The 25,855-nt window shown below is 43.6% G+C and overlaps 1 protein-coding gene across 1 annotated transcript in view; it reads left to right on the top strand.

The window, feature by feature from the left end:
• The window catches only part of dnah9l (dynein, axonemal, heavy polypeptide 9 like), a 514,436-nt gene that overhangs the window by 226,412 nt on the left and 262,169 nt on the right, over positions 1-25,855 (top strand). Inside the window, exons 34-35 of the mRNA XM_051930607.1 lie at positions 18,202-18,406; positions 24,860-25,025. Coding sequence (XP_051786567.1) covers positions 18,202-18,406; positions 24,860-25,025 — 371 coding nt within the window. The remainder of the gene's footprint in view (positions 1-18,201; positions 18,407-24,859; positions 25,026-25,855) is intronic.

Raw genomic sequence — 25,855 nt, forward strand, 5'->3', positions numbered from 1 at the left:
TTTATTGTTCTGTAGTCGTCGGCGTGAGTGATAAGTAGTGGTTTTCAGCTGCGATTATTACTATGATGAAATAAAGTTATAAAGCACAGGATAGGAATTTTTCATATTAGGACGGAACATTTATAGTTTATTGTTATGTTAATGGCACATTTCAATCCTGTATCCTAGCCAAACTTGACACTAACAGTATTGTTGATGATGTGGCTGCTAAAAGCAGCAAACTGCGTAAGCTACTAGCCTACTAGGGTACTGGCACTTGGACATGACATTGACATTTGACATGTACTCTAATAATGTGTAAGCTGTGTCACTAAATTTTTATTTTTCATTAAATTTTATTTCTAAGCATGTCGTCAAATTCTAAGTTGTGTCTAAACAACAGTGTACAGATTAAGTTTGGCAACAGTTTAGACAGAGTTCATATCATAGGCTCATAGCAAGCAGCGAGCCGCGTACTCATTACAAATTTTAAGAAAATTATAATGAATAATGGGCCGAGTGGGTCGACCTCGTCACCTCACTCACTGAAGGATGCCCGGGCCGGTTGTGAGACTCAGTCCACTCCTGAGTGCTGTTATGTCCTTTTCGTAGACTGGAGACCCAAACTGCACACAGGACTCCAGATGAGGCCTCACCAGTGTGTTATAAAGCTTGAGCAGAACCTCCTGTGACTTGTGCTCCACACATCAAGGCGCTATATAACCTGACATTCTGTTAGCCTTCTTAATGGCTTCTGGTAGTTGATCTTTTTGAGTTCACTACAACTCATAAATCCTTCTCATGAGGTGCAGAATTGTGCAGAATTTACCCTTAACTAGTTTCCAGCTGTGTCCCCGTGTTCTTGATGAACTCATTTTAAAGTCACCGTCTCGATCCACTGAACCAATTTCCTTCATCATTTTGAACACTTCAGTCAGGTCTCCTCTTAATCTTCTTCTGCTTCAACTGTAAAGGCTCAGCTCTTAGAATATTTCCTCATAACTCATCCCCTGTAGCCCTGAATCAGCCTAGTTGCTCTTCTCTGGACCTTTTCCAGTGCTGTTATGTCCTTTTAGTAGCCTGGAGACCAAAACTGCACCCAGGACTCCAGATGAGGCCTCACCAGTGTGTTATAAAGCTTGAGCAGAACCTCCTGTGACTTGTACTCCACACATCAAGGCGCTATATAACCTGACATTCTGTTAGCCTTCTTAATGGCTTCTGAACACTGGCTGGCAGTTGATAGCGTAGAGTCCACTATGACTCCTAAATCCTTCTCACAAGGTGGGCTCTAAATGTTCAGATCTCCCAATTATTTCACTTTGCCACTTGTAGACACCAATCAAGTTCTAGAAACATCTGAAGGGGAATTCAAGCAAACAGTGGCGGGGGGGGGAGCACCTGAGTACAATTTTGACTCCCATAGCAAGGGGTCTGAATGCTTCTAAGAAGGCGAAATTTCAGTTTGTGATTTTTAATAAATTTGCATACCTTTCTGACAACATGTTTTCACTTTGGCATTATGGTTCTATCGAGTGTAAATTGATGAGCGAAAATGACAAATAGTATCCATTTAAAATGAAATCTACATCACAATCAAGTGTGCATCAATTAATTAATCTATTGTAACCTGCCAGGAGATCCATCTGCAGAAAAGAGAAAACCCTATAAAGTGCCATCTGGTGATTTTGACAATGGAAGACATCATCGTTAGGTTGCCAGTTGTCCTTTTCCCACTGATTCACGGCGTGACTTTGACTCATTCTGTTCATCTGCCAGGACTCCAATTTTAGAAATTTGAAAATAATTGCAGCATACCTATAAAGCATTTTTGGAAGCCGTTCACTCAGCTGAGGAGTATTATATAGCGAGCAGTCGTTAAGTTTTATTTGTTTTAAACCTCAGGACTGATTCAGTGAGAGGTCAATCTAAATGGCCAGTAGCCTAACTGTGGAAAGCTGTCAGCTAGAGTATACTTGTATAGTGTTTGAGATTAGTGCTTACCATGGAATAACGCAATATAAAATCGCAATCCACATGACCAAAAGTCAATTCAGTGTCAAAACAGCCATTAAGTGCTGTCACAAGAATAGACGGGCGACGTCAAAAGGTTTGGGGCAGCCACCCGTATATTGTGCCCTGGCCGCAAAATGGGTTTGTTTTTGAGTTGTGTTCGGGTTCAAGTCCAAAACAGAACTGATTTAAGGAGGTAAAAATGGCGGCTTTAAAGGCCGAGACAGGAAGTGACATCATCAGGACCAGAACCGGAAGTGATGGCGTCTGGACCAGAAGTGACATCATCATATGCTCTGGAAACCAGACGTGACATCTTCGGAACCATAAGTGACATTATTGTACGCACCAGAACCGGAAGTGACATCATCAATGGCGCCGGAAGCGGAAGGGATTTCCCATGGATGGTCTGCAGAGGATTGAGAGAGAAAGTCAGTGCACCTTGCCACCCCCTGATCTGGCATGGAACTACCCTTATTCAGGTCCTTTAGCTGCCTCCCAATGGGATGTTCTTGAAGCTGTAACATCGCAAGATGATGTGTATTTGGGTTTCCTCTTCCATTCCAAAAAAATGTGCATGTCCGGTGTGGTAGAGACTCAAATGTGGTCCCATATGAATGTGCCTGGCCATAGACTGGCACGCTATCCAAGTTTGGTTTCCATCTTGTGCCCAGTCCCAACACAAATAAGTAGTCACTGCTGATGATTCTGAAATGGATGAGTTGCACACTTATAAGCCGCACTGCCATAGTGGTTTTTCAGAGTGATACCAAGTGTTTCTCCAAAAGTACCATCCACGCGAAGGTTCCAGAAAGCACCTTTATTTATTTAGAACTATAACACATTCCACGAATAACCACTAAGAGATAAGTGAAATACCGATTTTATAAGCACTCTTACAATGGCTCAGGCTCAGCTCTGGTTTTCTTGATCTGCTTCAATCCTGCCTACTACGCTTTAAAGAGTTCTGTTTTGTCCTCATATTAGTAATCTTTTGCAAATCCCAAAGAACCCTTCCCAGAATGCAATGGTTCTTTACCATGCAGTAGCTCAATGAGGAACGACACAATCCAGTATAACACACCCGTAGCTACGTTTTACCCAAACTTGCCAAAGTTCTGCAGCTTCAGTTTGCTTCATGGGATTCTGGCAAAAGGCTTGACACGTTAAAATGATTCCACAGACAAAACGTCTTCGTTTTAAAAAGCTTTAGTAAAAATTCAAAGTAAAACAGTTCACACAAAATGGAGAAAAGATATTGAAAAAACAGAAAGGTTCTTGTTTAAGAAAAAATCTGTTCAAAGCGTATATATCTTGTTTCATTTCTTTAAGTTTGCTTATACAGCTGAACCATTTCTAAATGGTCTGTAAAGTGTATGCGTCTCCCATTTTCATACTGTAAATGAGACTTTTAGTCCCTGCTAGCACTGGGACATACTGTATTCTACACAACAACTGGCTCAGTTAACAGTCTGTATTGTAGTTATAGCAAGAAAGTTCTACCTCATATTAACCTACTGGGGGTAAAAGACTACACCATTATCTATGGAAAGAAAATTATATTCTATTCAAATTAAGGAAACACTAATTTGAGTTTAAGTTTAAAGCATTAACTTTCTAAGATTGGCTCTTAAATCACCATTAGAGAAATGTTATTTTTAAGAGTGTGGCAATAAGTTGGATGGATGGAAAGATGGATGACGATGATATGAATTCACATAGCAGTCTTAAACAGGGTCGCCTAAGCCTGCTAAGTATCCAATCACATTTGTACTACAGGTACAATGCATCTTGGGTAGGTGTTCTCAATGAAAAGGCACCATATAACAAAAACGAAGAAGAGGCGGGGCTAGCGGTGTCAGTCCTGGAAGTGATGTCAGTTGTTTTCCGGTGCCTTCTGCTCCATCTTGTGGTGTTACCCTGCTTCTCTCCTCTCCGTGTTTCACTTCACCAATAATCGTGAGACACTTCCCGGGCTTGTGTGTATGACAGTCGCTTACATGAATGAAATACATGTAAAATATATTTTTAACTCTTTGAGGGCAGAATATTTTTTCTGAAAAGCACACAATGCACTGGTTTCATACATAAATCAACATATAACATCTGTTTCTATGTGCTGAGGCTGCTGTTGACGCTTGTTCGGTATCTCTGACAGTAGTGGCTGTGCAGGTCAGCTCAATGGCCAGCAAGAATGCACGGCGGGTCGGCTGCCTCTCTGTTTTCGCACAGCAGGTGGTCGACAGTGGCAGTTGCACTGTGATGCAATATGGTTTGTACCTCTTGTCATCATAAGTGGTGGTCCACCTAGGCGAATGCTGCTGTAGCCGTATCAGCTACACAAACGTGTTCAGCACCACGATCAGCTGGGGACCGATAGGCTGATGCTGGTACCTCACTTTCATTTTCGATATCCATCTCCAGATCACTTGCATCAAACTCAGAATCCAAAAAGTCACAGTCCGATTCAGTGATAATACGTAAAACGTCCACGGAGTATTTTGCTTTTCACATTTGCTTTAGTCTCGCCAGATGTCGATGCCATTCTAGAGGCTGTTTGCTCTTCACTACTCATGCATGAGCAGAGAATCGAGGTCAAATCAACAAAGTTACTTAACTTTCCTTCAACCAAAGAGTTGAACTAAAATGTAAGGGCGAGTTTTTTCGCAGTTTGCAGCCAATTAACATCCTCTACCCCTTTTGAGAATTTTGAGAAAAGTCAACATCAGCCCTGAAAGAGTTAAAAAAATATATATATTACTACCTATATGGGTATCGTGACGTATGGCTGGGGCACTTGCCCGGATGGAATCCCTATATAGTGGTAAGACTGGGAGAGAGAGAGAGAGCATATTCAGGGCATTACCTCCCCTGGAACACTAGAGGACATCCCCGGGGTTGCAGCAGTGCTTTGGACTCCCACAAGGCTCCTTGGGAGTTGGAGTTTGCAGCAGCCATACTGGGATTCCATGAGGGCCGCCAGGGGCCATTGCAAGAATGGCTGAGTCCTTTGGTCTGCACCTCCACCACACCCTGAAGTGCTGCCGGAAGAAGATCACCGGACACCTGGTGCACTTCTGGGTGCCCTATAAGGGAGCCAGTCAGGAGCAAAGAGTCGGGATGTGGAGGACAAAGCTTGCCAGGAGAAGTGGAGGCAAACTGAGAGAAAAGAAGAGAATGAGGAAAAGAAAGTGCTGTGCTAAAGTGTTTATTAGTGGTTACGGGGGAAGAAGGCGTTTCCCATATGAAAAATAAATAAATAAAAACATGTGCACTGAACTTTTGTCCTGTGTCTGTCTGGGTCGGGTTTGGGCAGCTGGAGCGCCCTCTGCAGTCCACGATATACTGTATTTTAAAATATGCTTTAAAGTACTTTAAATGTATTACAATATCAAGCGGTTAGCTGAAAATGTATTGTAAAGTATGCACATTTTTGCTTTTTTTATATAATGCAATATATTTTCCAAAATATAAAAATATGTAATCTATACTAATAAAAGGCAAAGCCCTCATTCACTGACTCACTCATCACTAATCCTTCAACTTCCCATGTAGGTAGAAGGCTGAAATGTAGCAGGCTCAGCAGGTTTCATTTCGAAATTCTACATGTAACGGTCATAACGGTCGACAACGTCCACCATGTTAAACTTTCTTATTTATGGCCCCATCTTCACGAAATTTGGTAGGCGGCTTCCCTGCGCTAACCGAAACCGATGTACGTGCTTATTTCGGTGGTATGACGCCACTGTCAGCCGCCACATTGAACTTTCCAATGGTCTTTGTTACTTATGGGCCCATCTTCAAGAAATTTGGTACGCGGGTTCCCAACGCTAACTGAATCCTACTTACGTACATATATACTGTACATCCATAGCCTGTAGCTCGGTCGCCGTGTGAGGCGGCGTTGGGTTCCCCATCCCCACGCCTCCCACGTAGTTGGCTGCCTGCCTATATAAGGCCATCCGTCGCTCCGGTCTCTTCATTCCCTTCCTTGCTTCGCCACGGTATTCACGTCTCCCTGCTGATAACTGCAGCCTTTTTATTTAATCCACGGCTTCTCCGCTGTTTTATTGTTAGTTTATTACGATTATACAGTAGTTATTGTGTTGGTATTTTAGATTTAGTTTACATTGTTCTGGTACCCATTACCTTTATCATTCCAACTGTACCCCCATTAACATGTCTATCGAGGTGATCACCATCGATCAAAGAACTGTCACTTACCGAGTGGTTTCCATGCCCGGAGATGGCGCCTGCCTTTTCCATTCTCTGTGTTACATATTGCATGGCCATATCAGGCTCACTCTTGATATCCGGAGGAACATTGTGTCTTATGTATTGAATGACTGGGACAGGTTCAAGGTGTGGACTGATGACGGTACAGGAGATAATTATACTACACAGGAGCACTAGAAGAGTGAAATGCTTAAGCCCTTCACCTATGGTTCTGCATGTGAGTTGATGGCTGCCACTGAATTGTTTGGTTGTCGCTTTCAAGTGTACCGAAATGGCCAAATATTTTACACCTTTGGACAACCGCCAATGCCTCTTAAACATCTTAGATTCACAGGTGACGATTTGAGTAGTGGACACTTTGATGTTTATGAATGTTTCAACTCTCAAAAGCTGGATGCGAAGTTATCGATGAAACCCAGTTTCAATTCAAACACCTCCAATTTCCAGTAAGGCTCTGCTTCGCAATGAACAATTAATAAGTCTCAGGGACAGACCCTACAAAAGGTTGGCATTGATTTGAGGTAAGATTGCTTTTCACATGGCCAACTGTACGTTGCACGCTCAAGAGTAAGCTCAGCGCTCAGCTTGGTCATATTACAACCGGAGGGCCGAACTAACAACGTGGTATACAAAGAGATCCTTAACAAATAATTATTGGTATATTTTCCCTCCGTTTAAAAAGGTTTACTTTTCTTCTTAATAAAAAATTTAAAGCAGTACTTTGCCACTGCGAAGCACGGGTATTTTGCTAGTTCTTAATATATTGAAAAAGATGAGAAATGGTAAACTGTAATATACATTTTAGAAACTATCCTTATATATAATTTGATAGTATCCGTATGTATGGTGTTCGCGTCAATACCCTGTATGTATGACGATGTATGGTGTTCGCATTAGAACCATGCAATGGGACTCTGCCTCTGTAGATAGAACATAACGTGGCAAACGCGGACAGAGTATTGCATGATTGGCTAACAATGTTCGAATGCTACAGTGACGCCGCTGGACGGCCAATTATAGTAAGTCGGTGTTGGTTCGACAGAGTGCGGTACAGAACGTAGAGCTGCAGATGAGGATCTGAGTGAGTGAGAGGGGTGTCAGTTTGCAGGAGATCAGTGAGGTTGTGGAGAGCTTTAAATGTTTAGAGCGGTATTTTGTATTGTATTCTGTAGTTAACAGGGAGCCAGTGAAGCTGAGAGAGAATAGGTGTAATGTGTTCAGTGGATTTAGAACAGCAGGTTATTATCCTGGCAGCAGCATTTTGAAGAAGTTGTAAGCAATGGCTAAGTTTTTGTGGGATGCTGGATAGAATAGCATTACAGTAATCTATACGTGAGGTGACTCGGGCATGAATCAATACTTCAGTACTGTGTTGCGTAAGAACAGGACGAAGTCTAGAAATGTTTCAGAGATGGAAGAAGGCAGTCCGCGAAATGTTACTTATATGGGAGGAATTATTTAATAATTGCCTTTATTAGTGTATAAATGGATATACATAATTACATTTAAACGATTCGCCAAAATCTGTTATATGTAAACGATACTGTTTTAAACGTTATTGTTTTTTCATCAGTAATCCCAGTTTCCACGTATTAGTTTAAATGGCACTTTTACCACTCGCAATAGGGCGGACGCGCTGACGTATCGTGTCGACTGGGCAACACAGTGAATGCGGCGTCTATCTATATATGTCTATGATTTCCGACGTAGTGTAAATAAAGTAAATTCATCTCACTGTGATGCGTATTCCATACATAATACCATGTAACACATTATAATTCTCCTGCTTTATGCAAATTTTCCCATGCCACCGAAAAAAAGACGTACAATTCCACGGTCCACTTCAGATGCCAGAGAAGAGTCAATTTAAAGGGCGTCTCAAATGCCACAGCAGACACAATCCAAAGTGTACGAACTTACAATAAAATGTGAATCAGAAAACTGTTTGTTCAATTCCTATGTTCTGTTTCTTTCATTTGGGAAATTCACCAGTCATAGATTCCCGTGCAACACAGGGTACTCCTACTAGTTACAAAATAATTTTACATCACCTTACAGCAGACATCTCAAAATATCTTCTCGTCCATATGAAGATATCTGCAGTATATTTTAATATTTGTTAAAGTGCATCTCAAGACATCTCAAATATATTTGTAGATATCTCAATTTGGCCTGGAATGCTTTTTAAGATACCTAAAAATAATTTCCAAATATCCTGAGATCACTTCCTCTAAACATTCTCGTTCTTTCAAAGGGACTTTCTGTCTCTTTTCAGATATCATCAAGTGCATCTCTCTTACAAAGGTGTGAGCGTATCTGAAGCTGACTTGCCCAATTTGTACATGAACTTGTTGTTCGAACTGCGACATTGCACCGAATGACTACACACGCGTCTAACTCGAACGGTAATTAAAACAATATTACACGCCAAAACCAGTCCAGACCTGTCGTAACCGGTCTACAGACGTGCTGCGCTCCCCTCCACAACAATCCAATCTCTTACTCTTCCACTATATCACAATTCCACAAACTTTTTGACTGCCCCTCGTATATAATAATAATACACAGAAATAAGTGTATCTGGCTTTATTTGTTACTACCAGATTATTTTTACAATTAGATATCATTAAACCTTAATTAAAAAAAAAATTTATCAGTTGATATGCTAGATGTTACTTACCATTAAAACTGGGCGAAATAGCACTAAATAATGGCAAAGTACTCAAAACCGTTCAAGAGATTACTGCCAATTCCCGTTTCCTTTATGAAAGTGCAATAAAAAGAATCTTTATTTAAAAAAAAAAAACAGGATATATTAACAATAATGGAAAAAAATGACAAAAATCCAGTAATTGAAATCCAAAGACAGGAAAAACTTCCAAGTAAATTGAAACAAAAGCAAAACTCACAATGGTAAAGTCTTCTCCACTGAAGTGCATTCAATGAACCGCATGGAAGTTGCTTTCCCTGCCTGCCTGCCTTTATAGGATAGGGGGCGGTTCCTGGCAGTGAGGTCGTGATGGCCCCGCCTTTTGAGAGTCCACCCACAAAGCACAGTAAACATCAGAGACCAAGATTACCCACATAGAAACTAAATAATAGACAAATAAAATAAAACTGGCCAGGAATATGAAGATATGTAGACATAAAACAATGGGATATAATAAAGCAAAATATACTTAATTAGACAACATTAGGAATTATTGAAGCAATAATCAACAAAGAGGAGAGAGAGAGGTTGGGAGCTTGCACTGATTACGGTGTGTTGCCGCACCCACCACATGGCAGACCACCCAGATTAAGATCCGAGTGCAGCTGTGCAGCAGGTGACCCCTCGGCACCACCCTGAAGAGTGTGAGGTTTTTTACAGTGGCTGGAGTGCCAATCCTGCCACCAACCCCAAGGGTTTTTCCCTGCAAGTTGGAGGACCTGCTTGCAGGGCTGGATGCAGATTAACATCATACCCCAACAAAAAAGACTCTTGAAATAAAGTTTGAGATTTTTATAACATTTAGTATGTCAAAGGTTATTATTGTGGGAAAATGACCAGGAGATTTTAAAAAAGTGAGGAAGATTCTAGAAAGTCAAAGTGGAACCAAGCAAAAAGATCAAAAGAACAAAATGCATCATAGACGTCAAAACCGGAAAACTAAAATGAAATCCTAAGGCCTACTTCACAATAAAGCTGACTAGCACTCAAAGAGAAAGAGGTTTTACATCAAGCAAGGGGATAAGAGAGAATGCAAGTTCTGCCATATTTATAGTGCCACTTCCCAAAACCATCGCAGTCCCATGATCTGTTCCAACCGTGTCTGTAAACTGTAACATTTAATGCAGTAAAGAAAACAAACTTTTCACATTCCAGACAAATTGCTCAACCAACATCAAAATTAGGTCCTTCACGTGTGAAAACCCAACATAAAAGAAAACTACACGCATAAAATGGAATAATCATTGCAGGGATGACTTGAGTCGCCTTTTCTCTGTTGCAGACCACACTTGTATTTGGAGTATATTCGATGAAGAAGCCAACTGAGGACCTGTAAGGTGTTTGTTTCTCAAACTACAGACTCTGATGTCCTACTCCTCTTATGCAGATCTTTATCTGGGCCTTCCCCATCTTCTTATGTCCTCGTCAGATCCAGTTTGCCTTCTTCTCTTAAGACAGTAATAGACAACCTTTGTATGAAATCTTCAGAGTCCATGTGGGGGAGTCAGACTGGTCCAACTGTGCCCATGTCTACCTACAGTTGGTTGACTCCAACCCAAAGTCTAGGGGGTGGACTTAGACTGAACCAACTCTTCCCATGTCTAGCTATATAATGGGGTTGAGTCAAATCTAATGTCCAGAGGGTGGAGTTGGACTGATGTCTGGCTGCTGTTAGTAGAGTTGAATTAAAAATCCAGGGGGTGGACTTGGACTGAACCATCTTCTCCCATTTATAGCTACAGTGGGGCTGAGTCGAATCTAATAACCAGGGGATAGAGTTGGGCTGAACCAACTCCTCTCATGTCTAGCTATAGTGGGGCTGAGTTGAATCTAATGTCCAGAGGGTGGAGTTGGACTGATGTCTAACAACAGTTTGTAGAGTCGAATTAAAAATCCAAGAGGTGGAATTGAGCTTAACCAACTACTTCCATGTTTAGCTACAGTGAGGTTGAGTCAAATTTAAAGCCCGTGGAGTAGAGTTGGACTGAACCAACTCCTCTCATGTCTAGCTATAGTGGGGTTGAGTTGAATCTAAAGACCAGAGGGTGAAGTTGGACAGCTGTCTAGTAACAGTTGGTAGAATTGTATTAAAAATCTAGGGGGTGGAGTTGGACTGATCCAACTTCTCCCATGTCTAGCAACAGTAGAGTCGACTTGAGAATCCAGGAGGTGGAGTTGAACTGATCCAACTCCTCCCATGTCTAGCGACAGTTAGTAGAGTCGAATTAAACGTCCAGGGGGTGGAGTTGGACTGAACCAACTCCAATGTCTAGCAACAGTAGAGTCGACTTGAGAATCCAGGGGGTGGAGTTGAACTGATCCAACTCCTCCCATGTCTAGCGACAGTTAGTAGAATCGAATTTTAAAATCCAGGGGGTGGAGTTGGACTGATCCAACTCCTCCCATGTCTAGCGACAGTTAGCAGAGTCGAATTTAAAAACCCAGGGGGTGGAGTTGGACTGATCCAACTCCTCCCATGTCTAGCGACAGTTAGTAGAGTCGAATTAAAAAACCCAGGGGGTGGAGTTGGACTGATCCAACTCCTCCCATGTCTAGTGACAGTTAGTAGAGTCAAATTTAAAAATCCAGGGGGTGGAGTTGGACTGATCCAACCCCTCCCATGTGTAGCGACAGTTAGTAGAGTCGAATTAAAAGTGCAGGGGGTGGAGTTGGACTGAACCAACTCCTCCCATGTCTAGCTAGAGAAGGTAGAGCTGAATTAAAAATCCAGTGAGTGCTTCACATATTCAAGCAGTCACTAATTTTTTTTATCTCTCCTGGTTGGTATAGGGTGGACTGGTGGCTCTGAGACTAGAGATCTGCGCTGGCAATCAGAAGTTTGTCGGTTTGAATCCTGTAAATGCCAGAAGTGACTTTACTCTGTTGGGCCCTTGAGCAAAGCCCTTAACCTACAATTGTTCCATCCTGGGGACAACATTAATCTGCATCTAGCCCTGCTAGCAGGTCCTCGAATTTACCAAGAAAACCTGGGAGTTGGTGGTAGGGTTGGCACTCCATCCACCATAAAAAAAACCTCACACTCTTCCAGTATGGTGCTGAAATGTTATCTGCCGCACTCAAGTCCCAAACCAGCTGGTTCATCGTGTTGTGGGTGCAACAACATGCTATCAGCACATGCTCATTGGTTAGTCTTCTTAAAGCTGATCCCCTGAAATAATAGAAAATATCTCGGAGGAGGTACTAGTTTATATGTAACTTAATCATATGTCATACAGAGGACATCATAAATGAAACTGGCTTCTCTTTGGCATCACACAGTTTAGCTGTAGATATGGTGGATTGAGGTTGGCCTCATACAGTTCCATCTTCTGGACTTTTCATCTCTGTATCAAGAATGTTCATGCATTCAGACATATTTATGAGACTGAGATGGAGATGGGAGTTGGAGGGCAGAATATGGATGTTTCTAGAGTGGGCGAATGGATCAGCCACCTCTTTGGTCAGTTACGTTTACATTTCCTCACTTAGCAGACGTGTCTTTATCCAAACTGATTTACAAAAGTGGTTGACATAATCATGAAAACATCAGTCTTGGAATTATTCTGAAACAATCGCTGGAGGGCAAGCAAAACGAACAGAGTGATGCAAGACTGATTTCTCTTTCCTTAGCTCCAAAGATCCTTGCATCAAGACTGTGTTCAACTAGAACAAGGGTTCCCAAAGTGGTCGATATTGACCCCCTGGGGTCGATTTGAACTTTCTAGGGGTCGATAGTTTCAATGAAAAAATTTGGGGGTCAACGACAGCAAAAATAGACCCCCTTACTACTGCTATTTGTTTGTTACTTCAAAATATCTATGATTCCAATAGGTACCTAATTAAGAAGTAAAATCATTTAAAAAAAACACATTACATACCAAATTTGCGAACGAAAAGGTAAAATGTGTCATTAAAAGAGTCACACGTAAGAATGCATGAAAATACATGTAGCACAGTCTTATCGAACATATCAAAGCAAGTGCGGATATGAAAAACCATTGCATGTAATTAGGGGGTCGACGGTTTTAAAAGTTTTTGGTAAAGGGGTCTGAGGCTGAAAAAAGTTTGGGAACCCTTGAACTAGAAAGATATCCACAGGACAAAATTTCAGATAGGATTGCTGAGGGAGTCAGTGGATTGGATGGAGGTGGGCAGGGCCATCTTAACAGCATCATAGGCCTCCAGTCAAGTAGAGCACTGGGGCCCTGTTTTGATAGCAAAGCAGAAACATACATAGGCATCAGAAAACAGTGGGTTCCACGGGTAACTGCCGAGCTGGCCCATACATTAAAATGGCCCTGCAAGGTGGGCAGTTAGTCGGCAATACAAGAGAAAAGTCTGGATTGAGACGTGATGCCATGTAGAGGTGGTATAAGTGGACCTGAGTGGGCGAGGAGTCACAGAGGACCACTCAAGTGTCTACATTTACATCAGTGCTGACCCACTGACTACTCCTGTAGGCAAACATCAGGGATTTGCACCCAATGTGTGCTGCTCCAGGTAGCCAATGTAGTGATCTGAATTGAGGGGTGACATATGCCCGTCTCGGCTGGATGTGCCGCTGTGTTTTGAATCATCTACTGGGGTCTTGGAAACACAGTTAGGAGTTGCAGGAGTCTGGACTGTCCATAACTAAATCTCAACTGCACACCTGGAATGAGCTCATGTCATATAGTGCCTTTGTCTCTCTCATCTGCGCATTGTTTTAACAATGCTAGTGTATCCCTGGTGCATTCCTTGGAGTTTCTAGAGAAGATAACACACCGATGATGCAGTGTGTTTACATTTTTATTATACAATACAATACAATACAATTTATTTTTGTGTAGCCCAAAATCACATAAGAAGTGCCGCAATGGGCTTTAACAGGCCCTGCCTCTTGACAGCCCCCCAGCCTTGACTCTCTAAGAAGACAAGGAAAAACCCATCCATCCATCCATTCTCTTCCGCTTATCCGAGGTTGGGTCGCGGGGGCAGCAGCTTGAGCAGAGATGCCCAGACTTCCCTCTCTCCGGCCACTTCTTCTATCTCTTCCGGGTGAATCCCAAGACGTTCCCAGGCCAGCCGAGAGACATAGTCCCTCCAGCGTGTCCTGGGTCTTCCCGGGGGCCTCCTCCCGGTTGGACGTGCCCGGAACACCTCACCAGGGAGGCGTCCAGGAGGCATCCTGATCAGATGCCTGATCCACCTCATCTGGCTCCTCTCAATTCGGAGGAGCAGCGGCTCTACTCTGAGCCCCTCCCGGATGACTGAGCTTCTCACCCTATCTTTAAGGGAGAGCCCAGACACCCTGCGGAGGAAACTCATTTCAGCCGCTTGTATTCGCGATCTCGTTCTTTCGGTCACTGCCCATAGCTCATGACCATAGGTGAGGGTAGGAGTGTAGATTGACTGGTAAATTGAGAACTTCGCCTTGTGGCTCAGCTCCTTTTTCACCACAACAGACCGATGCAGAGCCCGCATTACTGCGGATGCCGCACCGATCCGCCTGTCGATCTCACGCTCCATTCTTCCCTCACAAGGAAAAACTCCCAAAAAAAAACTTTAGTAGAGAAAAAAAAATAGAAGAGAGAGACCCCTTTTCCAGGTACATTGTGTGTAGAATGGGTGTCAAAAAAGGGGGTCAATACAAAACAATACATAGAACAGAACACAAGTAATCCTCAATACAATATAATAGTGCAATAGAAATATTACAAGGATATAGCAGAACTCAACAGTAGATGATATCCCATAATTTGGATTTGTTTAGAGTCCTGGAGACCTCGGCCATCAAGCTGACTCCCCCTATTGGCCATTCCACAGCTGAGACAGCTCTGGGCCAGCCAATCCGATGAATGGACCCCTCTACCCGATGATTTTTGTGATCCTCCTTCAGAGAGGACTTTTCCACATTTAGTACCGAGAAGAGGAATAGAATACGTGCAAGTTAGTAACAAATTAGAACTATCATGTTACTTCAGTTTTAGTGCTAATGACTAACAACAGAGATGCAGTCTGTACAGTTAATCAGCAGCTCTAGTCAGGGTGTGCTAAACTGAAACACTGAGTCTTCAGCCGAGATTTGAAAGTTGAGACTGAAGGGGCATCTCTTATAGTAGCAGGCAGACCACTCCACAGTTTAGGGGCCCTGAGACTAAAAGCTTGACCTCCCAGTGTTATTTTATTAATCCTTGGAATCATAAGCAGACCAGCATCTTGAGATCTTAATGTGCGCTCTGGTTTGTAAGTCATGATACGTTCAGCCAAGTAAGCCGGACCTTGGCCATTTAATGCTTTATATTTAAGAAGGGGGACCGGAGGGTGTGTTCCAACTACAGAGGGATCACACTCCTCAGCCTCCCTGGAAAAGTCTATTCGGGGGTTCTGGAGGGGGGGGTCCGTCGGATAGTCGAACCTCGGATTCAGGAGGAACAGTGTGGTTTTCGTCCTGGTTGCGTAACAGTGGACCAGCTCTACACCCTTAGCAGGGTCCTGGAGGGTGCTTGGGAGTTCGCCCAACCAGTGTACATGTGTTTTGTGGACTTGGAAAAGGCGTTCGACCGTGTCCCTCGGGGAATACTGTCGGGGGTACTCCGAGAGTATGGGGTACCAGCCCCCCTGATAAGGGCTGTTCAGTCCCTGTACGATCGGTGCCAGAGCTTGGTCCGCATTGCCGGCAGTAAGTCGAACCCGTTTCCAGTGAGAGTTGGACTCCGCCAGGGCTGCCCTTTGTCACTGATTCTGTTCATAACTTTTATGGACAGAATTTCTAGGCGCAGCCAGGGTGTTGAGAGGGTCCGGTTTGGTGGACTCAGGATTGGGTCACTGCTTTTTGCAGATGATGTTGTCCTGTTTGCTTCATCAGGCCGTGATCTTCAGCTCTCTCTGGATCGGTTCGCAGCTGAGTGTGAAGAGGCTGGGATGGGAATCAGCACCTCCAAATCCGAAACCATGGTCCTCAGCCGGAAAAGGGTGGAGTGCCCTCTCAGGGTTGGGAGCGAGATCCTGCCTCAAGTGGAGGAGTTCAAGTATCTTGGGGTCTTGTTCACGAGTGAGGGAAGAATGGAGCGTGAGATCGACAGGAGGATCGGTGCAGCATCCGCAGTGATGCGGGCTCTGCATCGGTCTGTCGTGGTGAAAAAGGAGCTGAGCCATAAGGCGAAGCTCTCAGTTTACCAGTCGATCTATGTTCCTACCCTCACCTATGGTCATGAGCTATGGGTAGTGACCGAAAGAACGAGATCGCGAATACAAGCGGCCGAAATGAGTTTCCTCCGCAGGGCATCTGGGCTCTCCCTTAAAGATAGGGTGAGAAGCTCAGTCATCCGGGAGGGGCTCAGAGTAGAGCCGCTGCTCCTCCGCATCGAGAGGAGTCAGATGAGGTGGCTCGGGCATCTGATCAGGATGCCTCCTGGACGCCTCCCTGGTGAGGTGTTCCGGGCACGTCCAACCGGGAGGAGGCCCCGGGGAAGACCCAGGACACGCTGGAGGGACTATGTCTGCCGGCTGGCCTGGGAACGCCTCGGGATTCTCCCGGAAGAGCTAGAAGAAGTGGCCGGGGAGAGGGAAGTCTGGGCATCTCTGCTCAAGCTGCTGCCCCCGCGACCTGACCTCGGATAAGCGGAAGAGGATGGATGGATGGATGGATGGATGTTAAAAGGAGGATTTTGAAATCTGCCCTAAGCTTAACCGGGAGCCAGTTTAAGGATTTACGAACTGGAGTGATGTGTTTGTATTTTCTTGTTCTTGTAATAATTTTTGCAGCAGCATTTTGGATTAACTGGAAGCTGTATAAATAATTTGAACATCCAGTAAACACTGCATTGCAGTAGTCAATCCTACTAGAAATAAATGCATGAATTAATTGCACAGAATCCTGCTTATTTAGAAAACACCTTAATTTCCCAACATTTTTAAGATGGAAGAAAGTGGTGGCTCTGAGGCTAAGGAGCTGCGCTGGGATCCCGAAGGTTGCCGGTTCGAATCCCCGTCACTGCCAAAAAAGGCCACTGCTCTGCTGGGCCCTTGAGCAAGACCCTTAACCTGTAATTTCTCCAGGGGTGCTGTACAATGGCTGACCCTGCGCTCTGACCCCAAGGGGTATGCGAAAACTATCCATCCATCCATCCATTTTCCAACCCGCTGAATCCGAACACAGGGTCACGGGGGTCTGCTGGAGCCAATCCCAGCCAACACAGGGCACAAGGCAGCAACCAATCCCAGGCAGGGTGCCAACCCACCGCAGGACACACACAAACACACCCACACACCAAGCACACGCTAGGGCCAATTTAGAATCGCCAATCCACCTAACCTGCATGTCTTTGGACTGTGGGAGGAAACCCACGCAGACACGGGGAGAACATGCAAACTCCACGCAGGGAGGACCCGGGAATCGAACCCAGGTCCCCAGGTCTCCCAACTGCGAGGCAGCAGCGCTACCCACTGCGCCACCGTGCCGCCCCATGCGAAAACTACCAAATTCCTAATACAAGAAATTGTATAAGGCGAAATAAAGAACAAAAAAAAAACATGATTTGGACAACTTTGTAATATGCGCTTTAAATGACATGCTAGAGTCAAAGATAACTCCTAGATTGTGGGCTTATCCAGTAAAATTAAATTAATGGTGATTCCAACTGAGTTAAATGTGATCAGCGTCATTCTCTCCAATAATTAACATCTCTTTTTTATCTGTGTTTAAAGACAAGTAGTTCTCATTCATCCACTCCTTTAATTCACTAACACAACTAATTAAAGACATCTGAGAAACTTCATTTGATTTAAATGAAAGGTATAACTGGGTGTCATCTGCATACGAGTGAAAATTAACATTATGTTTTCTAATGAGAGATCCCAGTGGAAGCCTGTAAAGTGAAAACAGTAAAGGTCCCAGTACTGAGCCCTGCGGGACACCATATCTCACTTCTGTGTATAATGACGGAGTACTGTCAGGACATTTCTGTACATACTGGAATTGATTTGATAAATAAGAACTAAACCAGGCGAGCACGGTGCCTGTAAGCCCAATGTCATTTTCTAGCCTGTGCTAGTTATTCTGTATATGGCCCTGGGTGTTTAGGACTTTTAAATATCAGCATTTGGAGCAGAGCCTGGTCTCATTGGCCAGTTCAATCCCCACAACCCTAACTGAGTCACCTAACCTGCCAGTTACATACAAAAGCCATTGACTGGTGGACCTGTTAAGAGTGTCAGCTGAAGAGTGTCGTGGTGGTTTTGCTCCATTTCTCACCTGCCTCTCTTTTTTGTTTTTTTTCCAGACCATCCTCGTCCATACTGCTGAGACTGTTTGCCTGAGATACTTTGTGGACCTGCTTGTGGACAAAGGAAAGCCGATCATGCTGGTCGGAAATGCCGGCGTGGGGAAAACCATCCTCATCTCGGACAAAGTGTCGCAGCTCTCCGAGGATTACATGGTGGCCAAAGTGCCTTTCAACTACTACACTACTTCTGCAATGCTCCAGCGTGAGTCGTGACGTAGCGTCTGTCAGTTCTTTGAGGGGGATATGGGGGGGCACTGCTTTGCTGCCACCCTCCCATAACCTCTATTACTAATGTGCTCATTATACCTGATCTGCAAGTTAATTCTGCGTGAAGACATTTAATTACATGTCTTGCATGGTGTGTGGTACGAAGTCTTTTCTATTAAATTGAGTCTCTGGTACATTGGGGGGGCAGGGGGTGTTGGTGAGTGAGGGCTGTTTTTCCTTTAAAAAAAAAAAGAAAGCAAAAAATCAAGCTAAGGTGGAATGTAACTTAACATTTTTTTTTAATTAATGGACCACGGTTCCTTTTAAAAAGTGCAAATTTAATGGCTCACGAATAATTTTTTAATTGCCCTATTTTTTTACATTTTCATACTAATGGATCCACAATATTCCATGAAATGCACATTTTCACTTCTTTATTTTGTGTGAAACATCTGAGCACTAGAAGCTCGAGTGTCTGCTTGGACTCGGCTGTTGTACCTTAAAAAAAACAGAATGTACAAGTATGGGGTCTGTGCACATGTATGTAGGTGTGAAGGTCTATCCTACGTGGGGTACTGGTGTCATGTCCACCAGGTTTGTTTGTCCACCTGCTATGCTACTGTCTGAAATCTAAGTGATCAGTGTAGGCCTCGGTGTTAATGTTTGCAGCACACCATGCAATGCATATGTCCCTATTATGTGCCATTTGGTATGGGATTAGTAAAATCAGGATTAATGTTTGTGATGCACCATCTGTTGGTAAGTACAGTATTTTGTAATGCATGTAGTAATAAAATACATTGAATTTTGTCATTTCAACAAATGACACATCGTAAACATTTGTAGCAATAGAGTGTATTGCTACAAAAGTTTGTAATGCGCCATGTATTGCAATAACAAATGCAATGCATTTAATTACTAAAAATTCTTGTGATGTGCCATCTGTTGGAATGACAGAAACATAGAAACCAGACAGACACTTCTCCTTTTATTAAGGTGGACTAACTGTGCCACCCGTCTAAGATGGGTTAACATTTAAGTGATCAATCTAGACCTTAGCATTCATGTTTGTTATGCACCCTCTGTTGGAAAGTAAAATGCTATGCATTTCATTACTATAAATGTTTTGATGTGCATCTGTTGCAATGACAGACACACAGACAAACACACAGACACTGATCCATTTATTACAATGACAGAAACAGAGCAACCGGACAGACACACAGACACTGATCCTTTTATTATGGAGGACTAGCTGTGCCACCCGTCTAAGATTGTTTGAGATATAAGTGATCAATGTAGACCTTTGCATTAAAGGTTGCAGTGCACCATCTTTTGGAAAGTACAGTATTTTGTAATGCATATAGTAATAAAATGCATTGCACTTGTCATTTCAACAGATGGCACATCATAAACATTTATAGTAATAAAGTGCATTACTACAAATGTTTGTGATGTGCCATGTATTGCAATAACAAATACAATGCATTTAATTGCTGAAAATGTTTGTGATGCGCCATCTGTTGGAATGACAGAGACATAGAAACCGGACAGACGCTTATCCTTTTATTAATGTTGGACTAGCTGTGCCACCCATCTATGATGGGTTGAGATGTAAGTGATCAATGTAGACTTTAGGATTAATCTGTTGAAAAGTATGTTGTAATGTAACATTGCATTTGTGGTTCCAACAGATGGAACATCACAAACATTTGTAGCAATAAAATGCATTCCTACAAACATTTGTGATGCCCCATCTATTAAAATAACAAATGCAGTGCATTTTATTAATAAAAATGTTTATGATGCTCCGTCTGTTGGGATGACAGAGACATGGCAACCGGACAGACACACAGACCCTTATCCTTGTATTAGTCTGAACTAGCTGTGCCAGTCTTATAAGATGGGCTGAGATGTAAATAGTCCTCCTAGACCTCAGTGTTTACATTTACAGTACACCATCTGCTGGAATGTATTTTGTAATGTTGCATCACAGACATTTGTATTTACACAATGCACTACTACAAATGTTTGTGATGCGCCATCTAGTGGATTGACAAATGCAAAGCACTTTATTACTAAAAATGTTTGTGCTGTGCCATCTGTTGAAATGACAAAGACAAAGCAACTGGATGGACAAACAGAGAGATACACAGACACTTGGTGGACACCCGGGGTCCTCCCTGCGTGGAGTTTGTATTTTCTCTTCCATCTAAGATGGGTTGAAATTTAAGTGATCGATGTAGACCTTTGCATTAATCTTTGCAGTGCACCATCTGTTGGAAAGTATTTTGTAACGTAACATTGAATTTGTGGTTCCAACAGATGAAACGCAATCTCGCCTCTCCGGCTTTGTCTCCCAACCTCAGCTGACCCTCTAATGGACTCCGTATCTTCATGGGTTTCCCCCCCCAACAGTCCAAAGACATGCAGAATAGGTGGATTGGACATGCTAGTTTATGTGTATGGGTGAGTGTGTTCACCCTGTGAAGGACTGGCACCCTGTCTAGGTGATTGCTCCTACCCTGTGCCCCATGTATTTTTTTATAGAATTCTGAAGTGTGGCTCTCCTTTGGCCTTTCGCACATTGATTAGGGGCTGAATCGAATAGGATTCACAAAAGGATCAGGGATTTTCCGAGATCATTCTTGTACATTCCTAAAAAATAAAACCGATCTGGGGGCTGGGTGTAATAGATCAGGGGCTAAAGCATCTAATGCCCCTACTCCCACCTGATGCCATCCACTCCAGCCCCTTGAAACCCTGTATTGGATCAAGCAGGTGACATGTATCATTACTGATATGGCTGCAGATTTAGTACTCCTTTAAGGGCACGTTGGTTATATGTATACATGTAGATATGTGTACGCATGTGGGTATACAGTATCTGTATCACTGTGTATGTGAATACGTGCAGTGCCTTCAGAGGGGTGCATTGCAAATGACAGCCTGGTTCAAGGTGAGGGTGGGACAACATCAAGGATCAGCTCTGAGCCCTTTCCAGTCCAGCGTTTCTCAACCTTTAAGTATCTGCGACCCGAGTTTTCATAACAGTTTTAATCGCGCCCCCCCTAACGTTTTTTTGAAAGGAGCCCACTAATACCAATTTGTTCTGTTTTAATTAATGATATATCATAGATGCATATTTTATTATACCTACTTAACTTTTATCGACATTTATCTAACTCTGTATTTATTTTTCTAGTATTAGAATGTAGTTTAAAAGTTAATTTGTTTTGGTTTCAATAGATGTATTTTTCATATTTTCGATTCTTGTTTTCTTTTTGTCACATCTTTGCGCCCCCCCTAGGGGTGCCCGCCCCACAGTTTGAGAACCACTGTTCCAGTCCATAATGGTGATGGGCAGCTTGACAGATGAGGTCAGACAGGAGTCTCCATGGACTGTGATACTTGTGGGTGACATTGTGATCTGTGGTGGTTGAGATGAACCTGGAGAGGTGGAGGAATGCACTGGAGAGAAAAGGAATGAGAGACAGTAGGAGCAAGATGGCGTACATGTGCGTGAATGAGAGGGAAGGTGGTGGACTGCAAGGAGCTGAGGTGGTGAGGGCAGACAAATTTAAATACTTGGGTTCAACAGTCCATAGCATCGAAGAGTGTGACAGAGAGGTGAAGAAGAGAGTGCGGGCAGAGTGGACTGGGTGGAGAAGAGTGGCAGGAGTGATTTGTGATAGAAGAGTATCTACACGAGTGAAAAGGAAGGTCTTTAGGACAGTAGTGAGACCAGCTATGATAGATAGATAGATAGATAGATAGATAGATAGATAGATAGATAGATAGATAGATAGATAGATAGATAGATAGATAGATAGATAGATAGATAGATAGATAGATAGATAGATAGATAGATAGATAGATATGAGAAGACAAGAGGCAGAGCTGGAAGTGGCGGAGTTGAAGATGCCACGATTTAGGATTAGCAATGAGAGGGACAACACAGGTATGACAGTGAGAGAGGCGAGACTGAGACGATCTGGACATGTGCAGAGGAGAGATGAGGGGTACATCTGAAAAAGAAGGTGGAAGATGGAAATGCTAGGCAGGAGGAAAAGAGGAAGGCCAAAGAGGAGGTTTATGGATGTGGTGAGGGAGGACATGACAGCAGTCGGTGCGGCAGAGAACGATGTAAAAGACAGGGAGAGGTGGACATGGATGATCTGCTGTGGCGACCCCTGAATGGGAGCAGCCGAAAGAAGACGAAGACAACACAGTGCCTTCAGGAAGTGTTCCCATTTTACACATTTTGTTAGGTTGCAGCCTTGTGCTAAAATCATTAGCTTTCATTTTTTCCTCTGATCAAGCAACACTCAGAACCACAGAATGACAAAAGTAAAAACAGGACTACAGTAATTTTTGCAAATGCATGAAGGATAACAAAGTGAAAAATCACATTGACACAAGTATTCAGACCCTTTGCTATGACACGTGGAATCTGGTTCAGGGCATCCCGTGCTAGTGATCATCATTGAGGTGTTTGGTGTCCACCTGTGGTCATTTCAACGGACTGACATGAGTAGGAAAGGCGCACAGCTGGTCTAGTTGAGGTCAAAGGACTTGCAAATGTCAAGGCACAGGTCTGGGGAAGGCTACAAAAAAATGTCTGCAGTCCCTGAAGATTCTCAAGGGAACAGTCAGGTCAGGTCAGGTTGGGGGGCGTGCACTGGAATAGCGTGTTGCTGCACCCACCACGTGACAAAACTCCTTGAGATCTCGGTTGGCAACCCCTCCGGGCAGACACGCCATGCAGTCCCACCCGCTGGAAATGACCCTCTATCTGCCGCAGCCAGGTGGCCTGATCCAGTCACTCGGGTCCCCAACAATGATGATCACCCTCGGGTAATGGTGCCACGTGGCAGTAGTGCTGTAACTGACGTGCCCTCACAATGCAGGTCATGTGCCTCATTCGGGACTCCGTGAGGAACACAAAGTCAAACCAGCGGTACACAAGGATTCTATGAAGAGACACAGCACTGAAGGAGTCCAGTCTTCGTCTCGGGTCACTGGATAGCGTCCATGTCTCACAAACAGGAAGGACCAGGACTCTAAAGACTTGCACCTTTGTCCTTTTGCATAGATATCAGGAGTGCCACACACCCCTTTGCAGCAACCTCATGACCACCCATGCTCTCCCAATCCATCTACTGACTTCATAGGAAGAGTCACCAGAGATATGAATGTCACTGCCGAGGTCTCCAAAATTCTGAAATGGAAGAAGTTTGTAAGAACCGTAACTCTTCCAAGATATGGCTACCCGGGCCAAACTAAGCAATCATACGAGAAGGGCCTTGATAAGAGAGGTGACCAAGAATGTAATGGTCACTCTGGCTGAGCCAAAGAGTACCTGTGGGGTGAGATGGGAGAAACTTCCAGAAGGACCACCACCATTGCAACTCTCCGCTAATCTGGGCTTTTATGGCTGAGTGGCCAGATGACACATGGAAGCCCACTTGGAGTTTACAATAAGTCATCTAAAGGACACTCAGACTGTGAGACACAAGATTCTCAGGTCTAATGAAACCGAGATTGAACTGTTTGGCCTCAACTCTAAGGAGGAAACCTGGCACCGCTCCTCACCTGCGCAATACCATTCCAACATGAAGCATGATGGTGGCAGATCCTGCTGTCGGGTTGTTTGTCACCAGCAGGGATTGGGAGGCTAGTCAGGGTCGTGAGAAAACCAAATAGAGCAAAGTACAGAGATAGTCTTATTGAAAACTACAGAGCACTCTGGAGCTCAGACCGGGCCGAAGGTTCACCTCCCAACAGGACAAAGCAATGACAACACAGGAGTGACTTAGGGACAACTCTGGGAATGTCCTTGAGTGACCCAGCCATAGCCCGGACTTGAACTCCATCAAACATCTCTGTGGAACGTCCTGAAAATAGCTGTCCACCCTGACAGGTCTTGAGAGGATCTGCCAAGATGAATGATGGACAATCCCCCAAAATCCAGGAGCGTGAGACTTCTCTGTCAGAGCCAAGGAGACTCCAGGCTGGAATGGCTGCCAATGGGGCTTCAACGAAGTGCTGAGCAAAGGATGCGGATACTCGTCTCCATGTGATATTTCAGTTTTTTATGTTTAAGAAATTTGAAAAAATTTCCCCAAATCCTGTTTGTCATTCTGGGGTATGTTATGGTGGGTGGGAGTTGGAGACTATGAGGACTTTTGGCGGTCTCTGCCTTTCGCTCTTATACAATAGTGCAGGCTCTTGTTATGATGTCATCTCTCTCTCTGCTGTCGGCCATTTCTGATGAATTTACAAGACCGACTGAGCAAATACGTCCCATCAGTCCAGTGAGGTGTGAATTGGCAAAGGCACCTGTGTAGATCCAGAGGGGAACAGAGTGGACAACCTTTTTGGTTATAAATACTCTCTACAAATATCTGAAATCATATCACTTGTTTACATTTCTTTTTCAACTAAGGTGTTCTTGAAAAGCCCCTGGAAAAGAAAGCAGGCCGAAATTACGCCCCTCCGGGGACCAAGAAGCTGATCTACTTCATCGACGACCTGAACATGCCAGAGGTGGACGCTTATGGCACGGTGCAGCCTCACACACTTATCAGGCAGCATCTGGACTACAGCCACTGGTGAGCTGCAATTGGGGGTCCGAAGTAAAGATAAACTGAAGGGGGATGAATGTCATTCAGTGCTTAGGGCGGCACTGCTGTGTCAGGAGAAAATGCATTCGGCAATTACTGGTGGCAGCAGTGGGATTGTTATGTGTGCAGAGTACAGTGAAATTATTTGCATGTCTGACCAACATGTAAAACTTTGTTCAACGCATTGACTTTTACAATTATTTGATTAGTGGATGTGTATATCCAAAGTGACTTACAAATGAGGTCAACATAATAACTAAACGTCAGTCTGGGGGAGTGTTACAGGACAAGGGTACAATGAGGAATGAAGCTAAATGACCCCTTTCTTTGGCTAACTGAGTAGATTACAATATACAGATTTTGGAGGCAGCTCAGGCCCCTTCTTCAGGTAAGGTGTGTAATCAATGAAGAGGGGGCCTGAGCTGCCACAAAACCTTGCATATTGTATTTTTATTTATTCATTTCATTGATTTTAATTTTAATTAGGAGCACATAACATTCCATACAATTAAGTCAAACTTAACAAAGCAAACAAACAAAGCAAAGTTCAAGCCCCACCCAAGAGAAAGAGAGGAGCATCCAGAGCTACTCCATAAAAAGAAACAAGAATGGAACCCTAACCCTAACCCCAAAGTGGAAGTTTATTCTATTCTAAGTTTATGTTTTTAAAATGTTTTGGACAGATCCTCTAAGTGACAATTTCTTTTTTTTCCAATTTCAAGTAGAATACAACATCAGTCACCCAATGGCTTAACAGAAGTGAGGTGGGATTCTTCCAGTTAAGCAAGAAAAGATTGTTAAATGTATATGGAGGGCAG

Source organism: Erpetoichthys calabaricus, chromosome 8 (assembly GCF_900747795.2).
Source record: "Erpetoichthys calabaricus chromosome 8, fErpCal1.3, whole genome shotgun sequence".
Classification (NCBI taxonomy): Eukaryota; Metazoa; Chordata; class Cladistia; order Polypteriformes; family Polypteridae; genus Erpetoichthys; species Erpetoichthys calabaricus.